This window comes from Poecile atricapillus, chromosome Z (genome assembly GCF_030490865.1).
Source record: "Poecile atricapillus isolate bPoeAtr1 chromosome Z, bPoeAtr1.hap1, whole genome shotgun sequence".
NCBI lineage: Eukaryota > Metazoa > Chordata > Aves > Passeriformes > Paridae > Poecile > Poecile atricapillus.
The window spans coordinates 18,314,494-18,333,184 of NC_081289.1; the positions used below are offsets into that span (position 1 = coordinate 18,314,494).

The 18,691-nt window shown below is 42.1% G+C and overlaps 1 protein-coding gene across 2 annotated transcripts in view; it reads left to right on the forward strand.

Annotated features, from left to right (window-relative positions):
• LOC131593047 (cyclic AMP-responsive element-binding protein 3-like protein 2) overlaps positions 1-17,649 on the forward strand; it is a 74,583-nt gene extending 56,934 nt beyond the window's left edge. For both annotated transcript variants that reach the window (XM_058865222.1, XM_058865221.1), the window contains exons 8-12: positions 1,004-1,072; positions 8,126-8,225; positions 9,136-9,262; positions 9,942-10,167; positions 10,963-17,649. In XM_058865222.1, the coding sequence (XP_058721205.1) occupies positions 1,004-1,072; positions 8,126-8,225; positions 9,136-9,262; positions 9,942-10,167; positions 10,963-11,038 (598 nt within the window). In that variant the 3' untranslated portion in view covers positions 11,039-17,649. The remainder of the gene's footprint in view (positions 1-1,003; positions 1,073-8,125; positions 8,226-9,135; positions 9,263-9,941; positions 10,168-10,962) is intronic.
• The last annotated feature ends 1,042 nt before the right edge of the window (positions 17,650-18,691 follow it).

Genomic DNA, 18,691 nt, shown 5'->3' on the forward strand with positions numbered 1-18,691 from the left:
CCATCTCGTGGCAATGACTGAGAAAAGGCCTTGCTCCTCTTGTTGGGGTCAGGACTGTGCCTGCCTGCAGCAGGTCGTTAACAAACACTTCTCACCTTAAATTAGGCAAGACCCAGCTGTATTGGCTTTCGCCTCAGGCAGCTGTGTTGGCCTAGAGGACAGGCAGTGTTCAGGGAAAGATGGATCCAGAGTGAGTATATTCTGTCTTCTAGCGCAGATGAAAACAGAAATAGGAAGTGGGTGAGTCAGGACTGCCTGGGAAAATAAGCAGGACTCGGGAAAATAGCATGTGACCCATCAACTTCCCTTAGCAAGCAGGAGCCAAACCCCCAGTTAGTGATTTATATCCCAAATTAATCTTTCTTCCAGGAGATGAATATTCTAGTATTACTCTTATGCAATTCACCAGATGGTTCTGTTAAAACCCTTGTACCATCTTTGGTTATATCCCTGATGTAATTTTCATTTTTTTCTTGTCTCTTTATAGCTCTGTCTCGCTTCCTCAGAGTTACTCTTGTGAAATTCCACCTCATGCATACCAGATATCAAGGCTATTTCCTTTTCCCATTTTAATTCTTGAAGCTGTTCAGGATGGTCCTGTTTGTCTTCTTAGGTCTCACATATTTTACTTGGTCCTCTTACATCTTGTATGACAATCTCCTTTAGTTTGGGGATTTCCAGGGATGGTTTGGAAATGGGTAGTATCTTGGGACAGTCTTGAACACTGTCTTTAATCTTGTGGCTTATTAATCCTCATAAACTTGAAATTTGAGCCTCTGATTTCAGAAGCGTGGCATTTGCCAAACAGCTAATATAACTTTTGCTATGTGTTTCACACTATGAAGTGTGATCAAATACTACGACTGAAGTTCACTGCTGTAATGTTTCTTTAAATGTAGGCAAGATCACAGAGCTCTCAGTGAAAGCAAGTTTGGCTTGTTTTCCAATCACTTGAATAAATAACTGATGTTTTTATATTTCTCTTTCATTGTGTTGTCTCCAGAGTTGAGACCTGCTCAAATGAAAACAGTGAGCTGCGTAAGAAGGTTGAGGTCCTGGAGAACACTAACAGGTAAGGTATGAAGATCATCAAACAACACTTGGCAGCGGGCTATTACCATGAAAAGTGAAAATCTGGAGGTTAAGAGATCAGCTGAAATGTGAACAATAGCTGTGTCTGATGGGGTTCAAGTCAGAGAAAGAAGTGGAAGGCGAGTTATTGTGACTGCAGTGGGATGTAAAGCATGGAGGTTTTGATGTCATGTCTTAAACTGCCTCCCCACCTGTGGTGTGCTTGAGTGCTTTTAGCACTCTTCTCTGAGTTCTTCCACTGCCCAAGGGAATGTAATTAGTAATACAAAACAAAAAAACCACTACAGTCCAGCTCTCCCAATTGCCTTTATTTAGTGAAATTTTGCCAGGAAGCCTTAACCTGAGACATGACACTTAGAGAAATGACAGTGCTGAAACTCACAAGTCATTATTAGTTCCTTATGCACTACTAGATGTCATTGCAATTATTGTGCACCCTTCTAACTATCTCACACCTCAGAATTTCCTTCATTTGTAGGGGAAAATCACCTTCTTCCTTCATTTCTGAAGAAATGGGTGACTCAGTGGCTTTTTCAAAGGACACATGGCAGAAAATGTTGAATAACTAAGCTTTTAATTGGGTGTTAGCTTGAGAGTGTGCAGTGTCAATTCTGGTTTCTGTTCAGTGTGGCAAATTCCAGTGAGTAGATAGTAGATGAGCCCACTCCTAACACTGTCCAGTTAGAGGCATTTGCAGTGTTGTTTGAATGTTACAGAGGAACATGATGGTGACACTGAAGTGTGGGAGGAGGCTGGGTTTTGAAGATAAGACCCACAATCGTGGAAAATGGCCCTAGAGCTGATCTGGCAGCCAGTGCATTGCTAATTGAGTGGCATGTGTTTCTAATCTCTGGATCCAATCTCTAATTTCATGAAGCCAGACCCTGTAGTACTGTGACTTGCTGGAGAGTGTCTCCCACACACTGCTCATGCAAAAAGGCATCTGCTGCTTGCTTGAAGAGAGCCAAGCCATTTCTGTGCCTCTTATATCGTTCTCCAGGGCTTAACATAAAAGAACCAGGAACTGTTCTGTAGCTGTGGAGTAGGGATGTCTCTCACCCAGAATGTGTCCCAGAAGGTACTGAAGCCAACTTCTCTTAAGAAAAGGTTCAGCTGTAGATTATCCCCTTGGGGACAACATGTTGTCAACCCTGGAGCTGTTCTCCCCAGTTAAGATAAATTTTGCCAGCTGCTTTCATTTCTGAGATGTTGAGGGTACACTCATGAGAACAGCTTTGTTGGCGTTGTCCATCCTTTCAGAAAGGACCTTTAGCATCTTATCTATTATTTGATTATCTTAATTCTTTCATGCTAAATGCTCTAAAATATTTTAATTCACTTACAAAGGTAGGTGATATTATCTCCAAATCCTTCATACTTTGGCCGTGTGGGATGAGTTGCATTGTTTTCTTCCCTCTGCAGTAGCATTGATATTGCTCTGTAATCTCATGCAGAGAAGCAGATGTTCGTCCTTCTGCACAGAAATTCTTGTAATTCATGGCAATGCTGTTTTGGCTATTTAGATATCAGCTGTGTCTAAAATCTGCTAAGGCTTACATGTGAAGTACTGAGAAATTTCTTAAAGTGCCTGCTTTCATCAAACATCAGTTTTGTAACATATCATATTGTAGAGTTTTCCACCTTATATCCAAAAAGACACTTTTCCTATTTACTGTATAATTGTGCAGCTTGTACAAAGAGAATGGTTCCAGGCCCTGGTTTAATGTACATTATCCACATCCAGTGAATTCAACATGTCTCATTTCCTCATTGGTATTTGCACAGAGCCTTGGCACGACATCCATAAATTGTTCACATGTTTCAGAACTTGTCTTCACAGCATCCTATAGCTGGAACTTTCATCTCCTACATACAGTCAGGAATCTAAGTTCGGAGCAGTGGTGGTCAAAATTATTTAGTGGCAGTTTGGTGTGTCAGATGCCTGAATTTATATCTTTAGGACTTTATTTCTCAAAGTACCTAGCACAGTTATGCACACATGTATCTTATTTAATATGCTGAAAGCAGAGCCCTAGTTGACTTCAGCTGTAACTTTGAGTGCTCATTTCAGTAAAAAATTAAGACTTTACTGAACATATTATCTAAAATTAGATCTACAAACATCAGAGCTGTTCTCCCATTGTGAAAGATTGTGAGATAACACAATGGAAGATAACAGAAAATTAAGAGTTATGATTACATGTTAAAACTATGCATTCAAGTATAGTTGTAGACAGAGTTGGATTTTTACCTTGTTGAAAAATTTGGCTATAGCTGCTTACCTAAAAGTTCATGAACATGTATTGCTGTCAGTCAGTATCATGTTTGTGTAGTCTAGCTGGATTGACAGGAACTGAAGGACAATTTCCAAAGCATGCAGCTATTGAATAGCAGTTTCCTTTCAGTATATGCAATCAGATTTTAAGAGCATGTTAATCTCTATACAGAAAAAGTTAGCATAGATACATACCTAAGACTTCAGGGGAACCCTGCTTGCATTTCAAAATCTGGCTCCAAAACATGCAAACACTAGAATTTTTTTTCTGATAAAAGTGTTCCTTCACTACTCTCGGTAACATGAAAAAATATAGAAGATTCTTCTTGAAAGCAAACCTTAGTCTGAAAATCTGAGTCTGAAAAGATGCAATATCAAAGGTGCAAGTGTGGTCATTGCATCCACGAGCATCTCCCTAGGCATACACACATCTTAAAAGACAAGGCAGGAGGCTGGGGATCAAGATGCTAGAGTTTTTAATTCTCATTACTGAGTGGGTGAGTGCAGCATTTTTGTCAGCTTTAGTGTTAGAACACTAGCATATGTTACCTCTCCTAATTCGTGTGACTCAATCCCTTAAAAGAAACCCATCCAAGTTCCTTCCTAGGCAGTTTTCTCAAAACTAAGGAAGCATATTATTACATGCTTATCTGTTTTGTCTTATAGCCACAAGTGAGCCTTGGTTTGAGTAGCATCTAAACATGTGGGAAAACTGCTCTTTTAGAAATCAAAGGGTGTGAAAAGAAGCTGGCTCTGGGTATTTAACTGAGTTGTCCCAGTCACCAAGAAGGCTTGACCCACTCACATTTTGGCACTGAGACCAAAGGCAGAAACTGCCAGTGATCCAGAGGATTGCAAACATTCTGACACCAGCGTTGTCTGCCTGGGAGCCAGGTCTGTTTGGGCTTAAAGACAAGTTTGAAACATCTGTTTCTGGGTGTGACGTGTTGAGAAGTGCTTTTGCTTCTCACTTCTGTTGAGTCTGTATTTGTGAGTATCTGGTGATCGCTTTTCCTGGAGAAATGATAGGCATAGGATCCGGTGCATGCGTGGTTGAGAGTGTCACACATGGACAATGAATGCAAGTGGCTGCCAGAGCTGCTCCCATGGAATAACAGTAGCCAGCTGTATAGATCTGCACTCACAAGCACCTTAAAGGCAATGCCTTGTAAATGAAAATGGGATATCCTTCCATTTCTCCAGCTCCCAGTCATCTAAAGAGCAAGTTGCACATCAGTCTGACCCACCAAGGGTTTATTAGCACCAAAGCATCCAAACTTCACTGATTTGCCTGTCTGTTCTTTCATTTGAGACTGGTAAAGTCATTTTACCCAATAATTTTCAAGAAGTAAAGGATCTAGGTTTAAGTTGCAATGGCATATTTTGCACTTAATTTCAGGCCACCATTACAATATTTGACAAACCTTGGCAGCCTTGGAGTAGCTCCTTACTTTCAGACCAGCGGGACATTTGTTTTCATGCTGAAATACCTTTCATGAAAAATTGCTGGAGATTTTATTTGTAATTCAAATGAGGGAAAATTGTGGATTTAAATGGTCTTTTAGTTAAAACCTTACTTTGGGATTTGTCCCCTTTCCTACAAATGGGATGGGCAGATAAGAAATCTCTGTGTAGAGTTATAGAATAATTTTTCTCTCTCCTTATCAGAATTAGGTTTTGTTCCTCACACAATAGGAGCGATCCTCTAGAAACTTTTGATTAAGTGCTTGGTGTCCACTAGAAGTTGTCTTGTTTGTTTGTTCTTTTGTTTGTTTGAATTGATGTAGGATTTTAAACAGAAATACTGACTTGAGGAAATCTTCCGGGTGGTTCTGTAGTGACAAGTTTTCTCTGCTTAATTAAAGTATCTCTGCAAGCAGAAGGGAAGGCTTGATTTGGTCCATACTTTTGTAGTGAAAAGGCCTCTTCTGAAGATGAATTTATGTGAATATGCACCAAAACCAAGACATCACAGAGCAAGTTTGCTGGCATTATGTGGAAGGAAGTGCAGGAATCTTCAGTCATTTTACAGCTTTCCTGTGAGGTGCTTCCATTGGCAGGGAAAAGCGTGAAAGCACGCTCACACCTCCTACGGAATTGACCCTCTAATTGAATATCCCTGGGAAATGTGTCAGACACAGTGAAAATAATCCCTGTGGGTACAAACCCCCTTAGCATGCTGTCTTGGGATTGCATTTTCTCCTGTTAGGACTTAGCCATAGGCAGTGCATGCCACTAAAAGCATTTGTGGCCTTTGTACTGCTATTTAGAGGGAGCATCATAGTTCAGGAAAGTCCCTGTTCTGCAGGGCAGAGATCTGCTCCTTTTGCCTCTCCTGGTCCAGATCACCCATGCAGCTGTCCAGTCACAAGGTTTTGCATGGGAATCTTTTGACCTCAGAATCCAGTCTTCCACCATTCCAGATTCAAATAGAGAGTAAAAGCACCAAGGAGCATCTCATTTTGGCAGTGGCAGGATAAACTGATGTCATCTGATGAAACGTGTTTCTTGTTCTTGCCTTGGTTCCTGCTCACAGTTTGCAAATGCACCTGTATCCTGTCAGCTCCAAACACTGAGTCCTTGTCTGTTGAGAAGAAAACAGTAGCTCTGCTCAAAGAGATAAAGTGCTTGGGGAAGAAAGACATTTTATGTGAAGGTATTTGGTAAATAAGGTGGGGGATGAATCTTCCTCAGAATACCTGCCTAATCATACTTTTCAAAGAGACTGTTTTGTAATCAGCTCTCTGGGCCCCCTCTGCCCAACAGGTTTTTTAAATTGAGCATGAAAAGGCAGAGATGAGCAAAATGAGGAGAATTGCCTCTTCTCTGTTGATTTCCTCACCAGCCATTAGCTGTTTTCTCACTGACGCCTCCACAAAAAGTGGCAAGAATGATCAGCATTTCAAGGCTGCTGCTGCTGCCAGCCCCCGAGCTGAGGAGGAGGAGGAGGAGGAGAGCTCCTTCCTCCTCACTCTGCAGAGCTGTTCTGCATCGAGCCCAGTGAGTCAGGCCTGAAATGGGGGAAGGATTTAGCCTTCCAAAATAGCACAGAAAGTTCAGGGTTGAAAGGGCATTGCTGTCTAACACAGCAGGTGGCACACGGTGGGAATACAGTGGGCAATGTATTCTGTGCCAGGAAACGATGTGCACAAATCTGGTGAACCCCATGCCATGCGGTGGATGTCAGGAGGGATTGGGGAGAGCTGCCAAAGGGAGCAGGGAATTAGGATGGTCTCATTTATGTGGTGGACACTGTTCATATCTCTTCATTTGCCTGTGGTCTCTGTATTACTGAATAAAGGATTGCACTGGGTATATCGCTCTGCTGTTTAAATACTGAGTTGCAGAGTAAGCCATGCCCTCAAGAGCATGCAAGATATCCTTTCTTAACAAGTTGAGAAGGATCTGCTGGCCCAGATAAATCTGTGCTGTGAGAATGCCTTGTGCTCATTTCAGAATGTATTCCTGAAGTCCTTGAATTCATTAAACCCTAATTAGCAGTGAGCATTGATGATTTAAAAAAAAAAATAAAAAATCTATGAAAATAGGCAGACCAGTGTATATTGAGCTGTGGAGGCACCTCTGGATCTGACCTACAATTAGCTTTTAGCCAGTTTGGTCTTAAAATACTCCTTCTATTTTCTCTGACATCCTGACCTTGCTTCTTGCTTTAGCTTTTGACGTAACAGCCTCCAAAACTGTCGTCTGGAGTTTCTATGGGGTATCCTCCACTGCAGATTGTGAAAGTTACAGGAGAAGTGAAAAGTAAACTTGGAAACAAACAGCAAATTTAGCATCTTGGTACAAAATTATTCTACATTTGTGTTGAGGATAGGCATTTGGGTTGCTCATAGATTGTTCAAAAAACTGCTGTGGAAACCCTGTATCAATCATACTTTGAGATCATTTCCCATTTAAATTACTTGTATTCTGACTGTAGTAATTTATGCTGTATTAGATAAAAAACCAAAAAACAAACAACCAACCAGTCAGAAAGGCTCTTCTGGTCTGGGACTTGACTCCAGTCACAAGAGAATTGTCATTATGATTGGGACCTCTGAAAGACACAGTCAGAGTAGCCACTTGAAGCATCTGCAATTTTTTGTCAACTCTGCAGGATTTAATAAATAGCATTAACGTGTTTTATTTATTAAATGAATGTGAGACATGAAGGCTGTGCCTATGTCTGGTTTTAAGTCCTTCTCTTTAAAAGTCAGCTGACGTGTGTTCTAAACCAATAAACAGCAGGTTTTGGGGAAAAGAAGGTTTTGATAACCAACTGTGTAACCAACTAGAGCAGTTGGAGGTTTTGATAACTAACAGCAGTTATAAAGCAGTTATAACCTCAATTCTGCATCTTTAAAAATAATGGCAAAGCTCCTGCTGAATTCATGACATAGTGTCAGGTTATGTATGCAACCGGTCACTTGCATGTAGAGCAAGTGCCATTTTGTATAGAAACACTGAAAAGACAGTTTTTATTTATAAGAACTTAATGGAAGTACTGAAGAAGTAATTGTTCAGGGACATCAGCTGAGGGAAAAGCAAAAGATCTTGAAAGTTCCAGTGCTAATACATCTAAAAACTATGTAGAATTAAAAACATTCCTTGCTAGTAATTTCAAGGAGAAGACTTTAACTCTCTCTAGCTTATCCTAAATGCTGTATTATTTCCACATGTGGAATTTGAAACAAGAATCTATTTAACCAACAAGCAGGTCGGTGTGTGTGATGCTTGTCTGTTGTCTTTGCTTTCCAGAACTCTTCTGCAGCAGTTGCAGAGACTCCAAGCCGTGGTTGCTGGCAAAGTGTCCCGCTCGTGTAAGGCAGCTAGCACACAAACAGGGACCTGTCTTATGGTGAGTGTTCCTAAGGCTGGCTGGGAATTGTAAGGGAATGAGAATCTCTTTCCACTCCTCAAAAGCACATCTCTTGTTCTGCAAAGCCTCTCAATGGCAAATTTGCAGCTTGGGGAGCTCCTTTTCATCATTTGACAATTTTGAGGGAGATGAGACTTGTGACTGATGGAGATTAATGATGGTGGGAAGGTACTGAGTTCTGGAGGAGACTGGTCCTGCACTTTTGGTTGGGTGCTGCAGTGATAAAAGAAGGAGCTGTGCTCCTCCAAGTTACCCACTTTATTATTTCCTGCAGTATTATATGGTGGAAATAGTGTCTAGAAATGAAAATGAGGGTGACCTTTGAGGTTCAGTGCTTTTGATACCAATAAAAATAAACTTGCTCAACCAAATCAAAATATGACTGAGGCTGTAAATCTGCCTCTGTCCTATTTCAGTAGTAGTAGTCAAGATAAGAAAATGAGTAGACTGAAACATTTCCTTTTCCCTCCTTACACTCAGCTATCAAGTTCCCTTTATATCTAAAGTGCTGTAAATTGATGGAAATCATTTACAAGGCCTAAGCTGTTCTCCCAATCTAGCCTCACTTTCTCTTGGAAGCAAGACTGGGCCAGCAGCAGAAATAACCTTGTAAATCCTCAGCAGTATCTGTAGAACACACATGGCAGCTTTGTCTGCTTTTCAACTTTGTGAGGAAATAAGACAGCTGGTCAGAATAGTGCAGTCATTAAAAACGAACCCCAGCATTGAAATGTGCCCTTTAAAACACTGAATGGTTATTGTACAGCTGCCTTTGCTAGGTGTAGAGTGATGAGAGTGGCCTCAAATGATTTGTTTTGATACAGTATCAGTTCTCATGTGCGCATGTGGGTCAAGTGCACTCACCTCTCCCGCATCCTCCCTTTGCCAGATGGTGGTGCTGTGCTTTGCAGTAGTTTTTGGCAGCTTCTCTCAGAGCTATGGGCCATATCCTTCTGCTACGAAGATGGTGTTGCCCAGGCAGCATTCCTCACCAGAGTCCTACACAGATTCCATTGGTAAGTGACAGCTATTCCAGTCCTGCTCTTTGCTTGGTTGTACTTAAGCACTTGTTTTCCACACCCATTCCTAACCCCTTTCTCAAGCACTTCTTGCAGTTCTGCTCCTTAAATGGCTATTTTTTAATATATATAACTGTGTTTTTCTAAGAAAGATAACTTTGCAAACTATGCTGCTGGCAGCAGACTTCATTAAAATGAGCAAAACCTTTTCCCCACTAGCCTGCTTGATACTTCTGTTTAAAGAATTTTTTGCCTCTGTTTGCAGAGCTAAAGTTAGTGGTGTGTGAAAGGTAGCAGGCTTTCTACTTGGTAGCAAATGTTCATACTGTTAAAATGCACAAATTATTTCAGTTGCTGTTTTCTTTGCCAATGTCACCAAAGAGTCCAAAGGCTGAGAGGGAAACTGTTAGTATTACATAACCATAATGGACCAATGTATTATGAAAGTTATTATTTAATTTCGTTCTTGTTTTGTGAATAATTTAGAGCTTTTTGATCCCTACCTGGACCATTCCTGCGGTTTCTTTCTTCAGCTATCAAATTGCCAATTAATCAATATGGAAAGGCCTTTGCAGCTTTGGCTCTGGCCTAACAGTTTCCATTTCCTGAAATGACCAGGGCTGTTCTCTGAGCTGTCTGTTGCTCATGTCATGTTGCCTTCTGTCTTTGTATGCAGTGAGGTCAAGGAGTCTACTAATTTATGAAGAGCCTCACCAACTGGAGGAGCCATCAAGCCCGATCTCCTTTGCAGATCGCAGTGACAGGCAAACAGACGCCTCCAAGTTCACAACACTCTCCCTGGAAGCTGTGTCAGGGACACAGCAGGATGATATCATGCAGTTCACAATAGCCAACGAGACAAGGCTAGAAAAATCAGTGCTGCTGGGCCTGCAGCAGCACAGGTGAGTGCAGGGTTGTCACACTGTGTTCTGTGTCACTCTTGTTCATGGCTGAGCCTGGCAGCTCAGCTGTGCTGGGCACTGTGAAGCGTGAGGTAAGAGTTTGGTTTTGATCTGGACAGCCTATAGGCAAAGTCACTGTTGCTCTGGAGAAGTGGTTGCAACAGAATTGTGCTAGTACAGCTCCCAAACTTGATACTTCTGCCAGAAGCCTAACCCCTGTAAGCCTGTTAGTTTGGCTTACCCACTTCTTTAAAGCACTTGTGTGCTTCCCAAAGGAATAAGCTTTTGGCAGTTGTATGGAAGTGTGAGGTTGTGACTCACTGGAATTTCAATGAGGTTAGGGCATGAAGAGCTGGAGTTTCTCATCTTACTAAAGCATTACTGTGGAAAGTTTGCAGGACTCGGTCTCAAGAGACAGACATGTAAAATTATCTGACTATTTAAGTTCCTACACTGAGTTCTCTCACTTTTAGCATAAATGTAAGGGATTTTTTTTGGTGGTGGTGGTGGTGGTTTGTTGGGTTTTTTTTAGGCATAAATGTAAGTTTTGCAGGTCTCTGAAAAGAAAGAAAGTCACTGGTTTAAATATGTGTGCTTCTTTCTGCTGCACCTTTGCTTGCCTGGCACCAAAGAGATGACTACTTCAGTATAATTCAGTATGTTACCAGATTCAGCTAACTGACAATACCTACCTGGTAAATACTGAATGGTTCTTTAGCATTAGCCAAATCAAGCAGGATATGTACTTAGAAAAATTACTATTAGGGTTAACCTTTGGTTTTTTATTCCCTACAGAGTCAACTCGGAACTAGAAGGAAATGAAACACTGAAGATAATTGAAATAGATAGAAGAGTCAATGCCACCTCTTAAAAATAAAAAAGGCCTTTTTTCCTTGACTTCCCTCTTTCCCACATATTTTCAACCAAAGTTCCCCTGACTTGTCATCCTCAGTGAACCAAAGTACAAAAGAGAGGGAGTTCAACTTCTGCCATTGACTGGTGAGGCTGTGACTACAGATGGGATCTCTTGTCTTTGTAACTCCCTTCCTCACGTTGCACACAGTCCCTGTCTCTGCTTTTATCCCTTTCCTGTCTAACACTGCAAGGGCAGGATTGAATTGTGATGGCAGATGATGCCAGCAGCGTGCTGATGACTGGTGGGTGGGTGTGCCTGCACAGCCTGATCTGAGCACAAGGACATTCTGGAGAAGGGTGAATTGTGTGAAACCAATGGGAGCATGTGGGTGATGGGTTTCCTGGGAGAAGGTAATTGAGAGAGAGAGGAGATGCAGCATGATGGTGCTTAGAGTCTCAGCACAGCTCCGTGCCTACTGGTCTACAGCGCTTGAGCCTTTTGGGAGGATGGAGAAGCACATGTGCAGCCTGCTTCTGTAGGGACAAGAAAGGGCCCTGACACTGCTGAGTTCACAGCACAGGCAGGAGAGGGCTGGTCCATGATGCTGCTGAATTGTCCTCCCCTAGCTCTTCCTCTTCTCCCCTCCAGTCTCTTCATCACTTAGCATGGTAGGTTTCTCTATGCATTGGAAGCAGTCCCTTGAGAAATTAAACAAAGATCAGTCACTGTCTTACCACACTCTTTGTGGGAGAATTATGCTAGTTTAACTAAATCTGTTTAGAAAGCAGGTTTTGTTACATTTATGCAATATTTTAGATGGATGGCCTTTCGTCTGCTTAAGCTAATTTATTTAGCTTAAATCAGTTCCTTCCCAACAAACTAAGTCAATGTAAGGCTTAAACCAGAAGTGCCTCCTGAGAGGACCATATAGATTTAATTTATTGGCTTCTAGCTGGTTGATGAAAATTCTTGTGTAGACCCAGTCTCAGATTGTCTTGTGTTTTCCTTTTCTTGCCATCTTCCTGTTACTGTTGTAAATAGTATTTATTAGCTTTGAAAAATTCTGTTCAGGCAGTTGCAATGAAGAGAATTGAGCTTTCCTAACCCTGCAAGTGATCTGGGCAAACCCTGAAGTCGGACACATAAACATCACTGAACACCCATTTCCTCCCCTTAATTGTCCTAAAATAAAGCCACGTGTCTTATTTTCCTCTTACCTGCTTTTCCAGAGATGTGATCTGAGACTAACTGCTTTGGGCACAGACAGGCCCAGCTCCTGGCTAGAGGTGGTGGGTACTGTATTAACTGTGTGGCAGGGCAGCCTCTGCTCTGGGCAGCTGATGATGTTATGTAGGCAGGAGACCTGGCAAAGGAGGAATGGGATGAGCACGTGGGGAGGTGAAGTGACTGGCCCAGGCTCATTGAGAAAGCCAAGAGCAGCATTCTGGTCTGATCCCAGTCCAGTACTCTTCTCCATGCTTTGTTTCCTTCTTGTCCCGTGTTGTTGTTGTCTTCAAGTGTCCTCTCTCTCTCTCTCTCTCTCTCTCTCTGTACCCTGGTCATGCCTTTGCCTGAGCTGTGCTTCTTGCAATTTGTCCTTGCAGGGGCATAGTTGAACTCAGTCCAGAATTTGAGCAGGGTTTTATCTGGTTCTTACAGAAGGGCACTTGTGCTCCATTGAGGATGGATCTAATGTGAAAATCCTAATTCAGCAGGTTAGCATAGCTACTTTACAGTTTACCAGAAGAAGTCAATTAAAAAACAAAAGTAATTTGAAACTCTCTTTTATTTTTTTTTCCTAATGATAAATAAGGGAAAAACTAACCTAGCCTTACAAATATTTTTTTTTTACTATGTACAGTAGATATTTCCTGCATTCTATTTTGTAAAATATTGAATTTGTATTTTATTACAGCATCTGTCACACCAGCTCCTTTCTTGTTCTTCATTCTCCTTAGAATTCCTTCCTTTGGTGTCCTATTTGCCACCCTCAGGCGTGACTCAAAATCCAGTGAAATGAGTGGAAGGGATTTGGTGACTTGGAGAGGACTGTGGATCAGTCCCCTCTGTGCCGTTTTAAGAAGGTGTTTCACATCTGTGACAGTGAAACAAGTGCCTGACTCCATGAGCTAGCTCTGATGTACAGATATGCTTTTCTAGGTAGTGCCCTATTCTTCTATGCAAGTGCCTTATTATTTTACCTGAGGTGACAATGAGAGTAGAAATGCTGTTGTAGTCTGTTCTGCAAGTGTTCCCATCTTGGCATGGGTCAACCTCCACCATAAAGTCTGTTTCCCTTCACAGTGATCCTGCTGGGTTTTCTGAATCATTCCAGTATCCATTAACAACTTTTGTGTTTGGGGGTTTTTTAAATGGTTTCAGGCTTCACATGAACAGTGATCACTTGTGAGTGCCACCAGGGATGGCTGCATTGCTCAGCCACTTGAGGTCAGCAAAGTGACAGGAGAAAGCTGAGACTGACCCCAGCTGGTCAGCATAAGTGGGCAGGGTCAGAGTTTAGAAAGTTCCTCAAATGGTCTTTTTTTTTTTCCAGAGCACCCTTGGTTTGCCGGATTTGAGGGCAACCAAGTGGTTAAATGTTTTGCAAAAGAGGCCCCAGGGTGTGAAGCACAACACCACTTACTTGGTGTTGCAGTTTGCACTGTGCCCATTGCCAGCTAAATGCATCACCTCCCATTTCAGATACAGCTGGCTGACTTCACCTTGTGAAAACCAAAGTGGAATTATTTCTCAGCTCTTAAAGGACAGATGATTTTGCACAACCAAAATGGCTCCTCCTCTCTGAAACCTACTGCACTGGCCACCATTAAAATTTTGCCCTTTTTTTAAATTTAAAATTTTAAATTTAATTTGGGCATATTGGTGCAAATCTGATATCTGGAAGATAATCATATTTTTAATCATATTTTCATCCTGAGTATTTTAAACTGGCCATGGTCTGGGTCAGGCCTCTGTACTAATTCATCCAAGCTAGTATGGCCATACTGATTTCTTCTAAGTGTTTGATAATCTATTGCTAGAATCCTAATTTGTGTAATCCTTTAAATTATTTTTAGGTACTCTTTTAGGGAATCTCTTTGCCTAGCACACACATTGCTTGGGGATTTATTGTATTATATGTTACTTTATAAGGAAAAGCTTTGCTTCACTTTGGTATGTTTGTGATCATTTTTCTTCAGGGGCTTTAATAGAACAGGTTTCTCTGCTAGAGGCCAGGAAGTCCCCTGTCATCACTTACCCACAGGCTGTGGTGTGGCCAGGACCCCACAGTCCCCAGAGGGAGTTTGTGCCCGTGTTCTGTACCTGGCAGGGGACAGAGGAGGCAGGAGAAGCCCCAGCATCCAGGGAATACCCCGGTGGGAATATTGATGCACTGCAGATCACATGGAGAGGCAGCTTTTGTGCTCTGAGTTAAGGGCATGGGGCAGGAGTAGGAAGGCACATTCAGGGAGAGGATGCCAGTAAGTGCTTTTAGTTAGTTCAGCTCTTTTACTTGAGGCCTTAGCTTTCTGCCAGTGTGCTTTTTCTGGTGATCAGTGACTTGGTGCTGTGGAATCATGTGTGTGTGTATATGGACAGGGTAAGCAAAGGCCTTGTGTGCTACATAATTTCCATTTCCAGTAGAGGACTTAAGTGATAAGAGTCCTCAGCTGCAAGGTTATGTTGCTCCTCAGCATAATTTTATAAACACTAGTACACTTACTTTTTGGCCTATAGCTTTAGAGCATGTCTAGATCTGTTGGGTCTTTGCTTCTAGAGAGATAAGCTATGAAGGAATGTAGGGCATTATTTTATATATATGTATATTTAAAAAGTCTGAAGCACAGGGCATGTGACGTTTCTAACCTTTTTACCAATGTGTAGATAATACTGTTTTCTGCCCCACCCCAGGCTATTTATAGTTCTTTGCTTCACTTCTTTAATTTCATCTGTACCACTCAAAATTTTTCGGCTGCACAAACTAATGGATTTGGCTTAGGTTCTTAGGCCACATCCCAGCTGATATAGCCAGCATGGTTCTCACACACTGCTCTTGGAGGCTGCAGGTCTGATTTGTACTGACAGGGGACCTTTTCCTCCACATCTCTTTGTATAACCATGTATCTTGATGTGTTCTTGATTCTTGTAACATAGACCAAAAATTAATCTAAAACCTCTTTTTTTTCCCTGCAAAAGAAACCAACGCACCTCTCCACTCCCATCCTCCCAAACTATCAGTGGTGAATTCTGTCTAGACACTTTTAGAATGTAGGTCAAGTAAGTGAATGATGCTAATTGCTACGTTGGGAGGGATTTCCACTGAGTATTTGGGCTCTAGATTCTAGCTAGCGCCAAGAGGCCATTGTTCAAAACCCACGCAGCTAAGAACAGAGGAATACAGAGTATTTTTATACTCTTGGTGACTAAAATATTTCTTTCTCGAGTCACTAATTAAAAAGGGAACATTTTGTATTCTGAAGGTGAAATGATAGGTCAGTACTTTGTAGCTACAAAAGTTGTCCCAGCCTATATAACAGTGTAGTGCTGTGATGCATTGCTGCTTTGCACTATCTAGTGTTAAAGTTTAACAACTTTGGGGGTTGAAAGGGGAATGGACTGATGTATGTGTTAGGTAAGGTCTGTACAAAGAAAATGTAAGGATTCAATCCATCTTGTAGTTTTCTCATGGCCAGTAAAGTGACACTGGGCATTCAGAGAATTTCTTGAAGGTTAATCCCAATTAATACTGCATTGCTTAGGTGATCAGCATCCATTGGAGACTCCAGGATTGAGAGGGAAATTGCAATTTGATTTTCTCATTTTTATGTCAGGCCTTTTTCTGCTTTACCAAGGTGTGTATTATATATATGAATCAAATTCCTGTGTAAAAAAAAGTGCCTCATGCAGGGAACTCATTTGTGATGCTGTTTGGATCTGATGCTGAGTGGAGTTTGAATATTCTTTATTAGCAGTAGTCTCTTGTCTGCCCTACAGCCAGTCTCCAGATTCTTCTTCCAAGAGCTGTGACTAAAGAGGTGAGACCAGAACATGGGAAAGCTGGATTTGTAGACCTGTCTTACAGAAAGTGTGAAAGAAGAGGCAGGTGAAGGGACTCCTCACATCACAGGGAAACCTTCTAGTTCTTGATTCCATAAATCAGCAGTGATAGTCTCTTTCATTAGTTACCTGCTAGGTTTAGCTTTACTCCTATTCCCCTTGCTCTTTAAAGCTATGCAGTCCTGTGTATGTAGAGCTGACCTGTACATTATATCTTACTTTACCCTCTAAACATCAGGTAAAAATGTTTTTGAACCTTAGCAGTCCATAATGAAGGGAGTGGAAGAGAGAGAGGGGGAAGCAGAGGCAGGTACTGCATTTTTTTTTTAACAGAACTCTGCTCATATCTGACTTAACCATAGCAGATTTTAATCCAGTGGTGCTGGTTTAATGGCATCTTGCTTTCTTAATTTGTACAGTTAGCGAGAACGGGTGTGAGCGTGTGTGCATCTGTGCACATGTGCATGGTGAATGATCAAAAGGTATCAAAACCACAGAGTTTCATTTGTAATTTCTTAATGTAATAAATGTTGCTAAATAAAGGCATCTACCTGAACACACAGGGCACTTTGGGCTTGGTGCAGCAGAAAGCCCAGGCATTTCTCTCTGAAACCTGTTCACATTCCACATCACTGAGCACTTGTAAAACTGTTGTGTGACTTGCTGTCTGAAGACTGTCCTGTGATTAATTGTCGACTGAATGTTGTTGCACTGTGTCATTTTGTCTGGCCTTTCTAGAGAGCAGTTCTGGCTTGGTACAAAAAAATAATTATCTTATATACTGCTATCATTTTTGGTCTGCAGAATTATGGCTTTGAATGCCTTTTTATTTTTATTTTTTTTTTTCTTATAGTGGTGTAAATTAGTCTTAAAAGGTGGCCCTGGGAGCACTGGTGCCCTAACCACCCCTGGGGCACAGTGAGATGCCAGCCAGGGGAAATAATTTACTCTCAGAGGGTGGTGCAAGTACATCCCAGTTTCCCTGAGATTCACAAGGCCTTGCAAGGGTAAATTACCTGGTGTTGCTCTCTTGAAGAGAAATACATATCCATGGCCAATTCCATTGCCTTGGACCATGCAGAACAGCACTGTGTGACTAAGTCACTCTGCTGTGACACCCCTAGGGCACTTAAGCTGATTTTTCCCTTTTCTCTCTGTTCATGTGAATGCAGTATAGGTTTGTGCAAACATGTAAAACTATCTGAGATGTCAGGGACAGTGATCCTAGTGCAAAAGCACCCCCCCAAACTCCTTGGTAAGCTTCACTGGGGCCTCTTCTGACTGCAGATATCTCTATTCTCTTGCCATGTCTATTTAACTCTGTGTCTGTCTTCAGTGGCCTGTCTATTTTTGTACAAGTGCTGTCATCTGGATACGGTCCCACCTGATTGTTCACACTGCAAGCATGTCCATTGGGTGGAAATAAATTGCTGTTTCTCCTTTTTAAATCATCTGCCTGATTCTGTGAGAAAACAGACTACCTGCTTTTGTAGCCTAAATATGTATGTAGTGAACTATGTTATGCTTTTCATTTCTTGCAAATAAATATTTTCTGTAGAAAAAAACAAGTACTACTTGTTTGATTTCCTGATTATCAGAAAAAATCGGGGCCTTTGACTTTTCCACATGTGCCACGTGTCCATCTTCAACACAGCAGAACCCTGGTGACAGAAAAGGCAGCTGAAAGACAATGATGTGGGGTTTTACTGAAGCTGGCTGCCCCTTCCCTTTTTGAGATTAGCAGGGAATTCTGTCTCAGTAATGGGTGGAAATCGGGTGAAGGCCGATGACATTTTTTAGTGACAGTGACACTCAGTGCTGTGCTGCAGCCCCATTAACAGTAAATTCTCTGTACAAGTGGGATCCAGGAAGGCTGATGCTGGAGGGGGCATTGCTTCAGCCCAGTGACACCATCTGCCAGGGCTTGCTGGGGCTGATCTGTGTGGCCCTCTGGAAGATAAAGCCTTTCCCTGCTCTGGCTTTGCACTGGGCTTGCTTAACCTGGAGCAAACTCTTAAAAGAGCACTTCCTGCTTTGGCTTTTGGGGACTGGGTCTTCTGCTGCCCTCGGCTCCTTTCCTTAGCCTGCCTCACCCCTGAGGTGTTTTGGGAGCTTTCTCCAGCAGTTTGGAAGCTGTTCTGCCTGCGTGAGTACCCAACATTACACCCTACAGCCAAACACAGCATCCAGCCAGGGCACAGAGCTGACCTCTGAGCGTTTGGGTAGACATGGAAAAGGAAGATTCCTTTCAGTTTGGGTCGGCTTTTTGCTGGTCATCCAGGGAACCTGACTATGGCAAGCTAATTTGTTTTATGCCAGTTTCCTACTAGGAGGGAGACCTCATCTATGAGTACCATGCACCCCTACAACAGCACCCAAGAATTTATCTTCCCCGGGAAATAGTAGCCATGGAAGTCACAGTTCCAGCTTAACTGGAAATAGGAGTGAGACAGATGGCTTTGGTGCCTCCTTTCCAAGGCCTCTTAAAGGAGGCTGCTTTAGAGTTTGGGGAAGGCAGCATACCATGGAAATTGGGACACCATGGCCTGCACTAAACTTGTGGCTGATGCGGATTTTCAGAAATGCCTCGATTTTGGGCTAAAGAGGTTA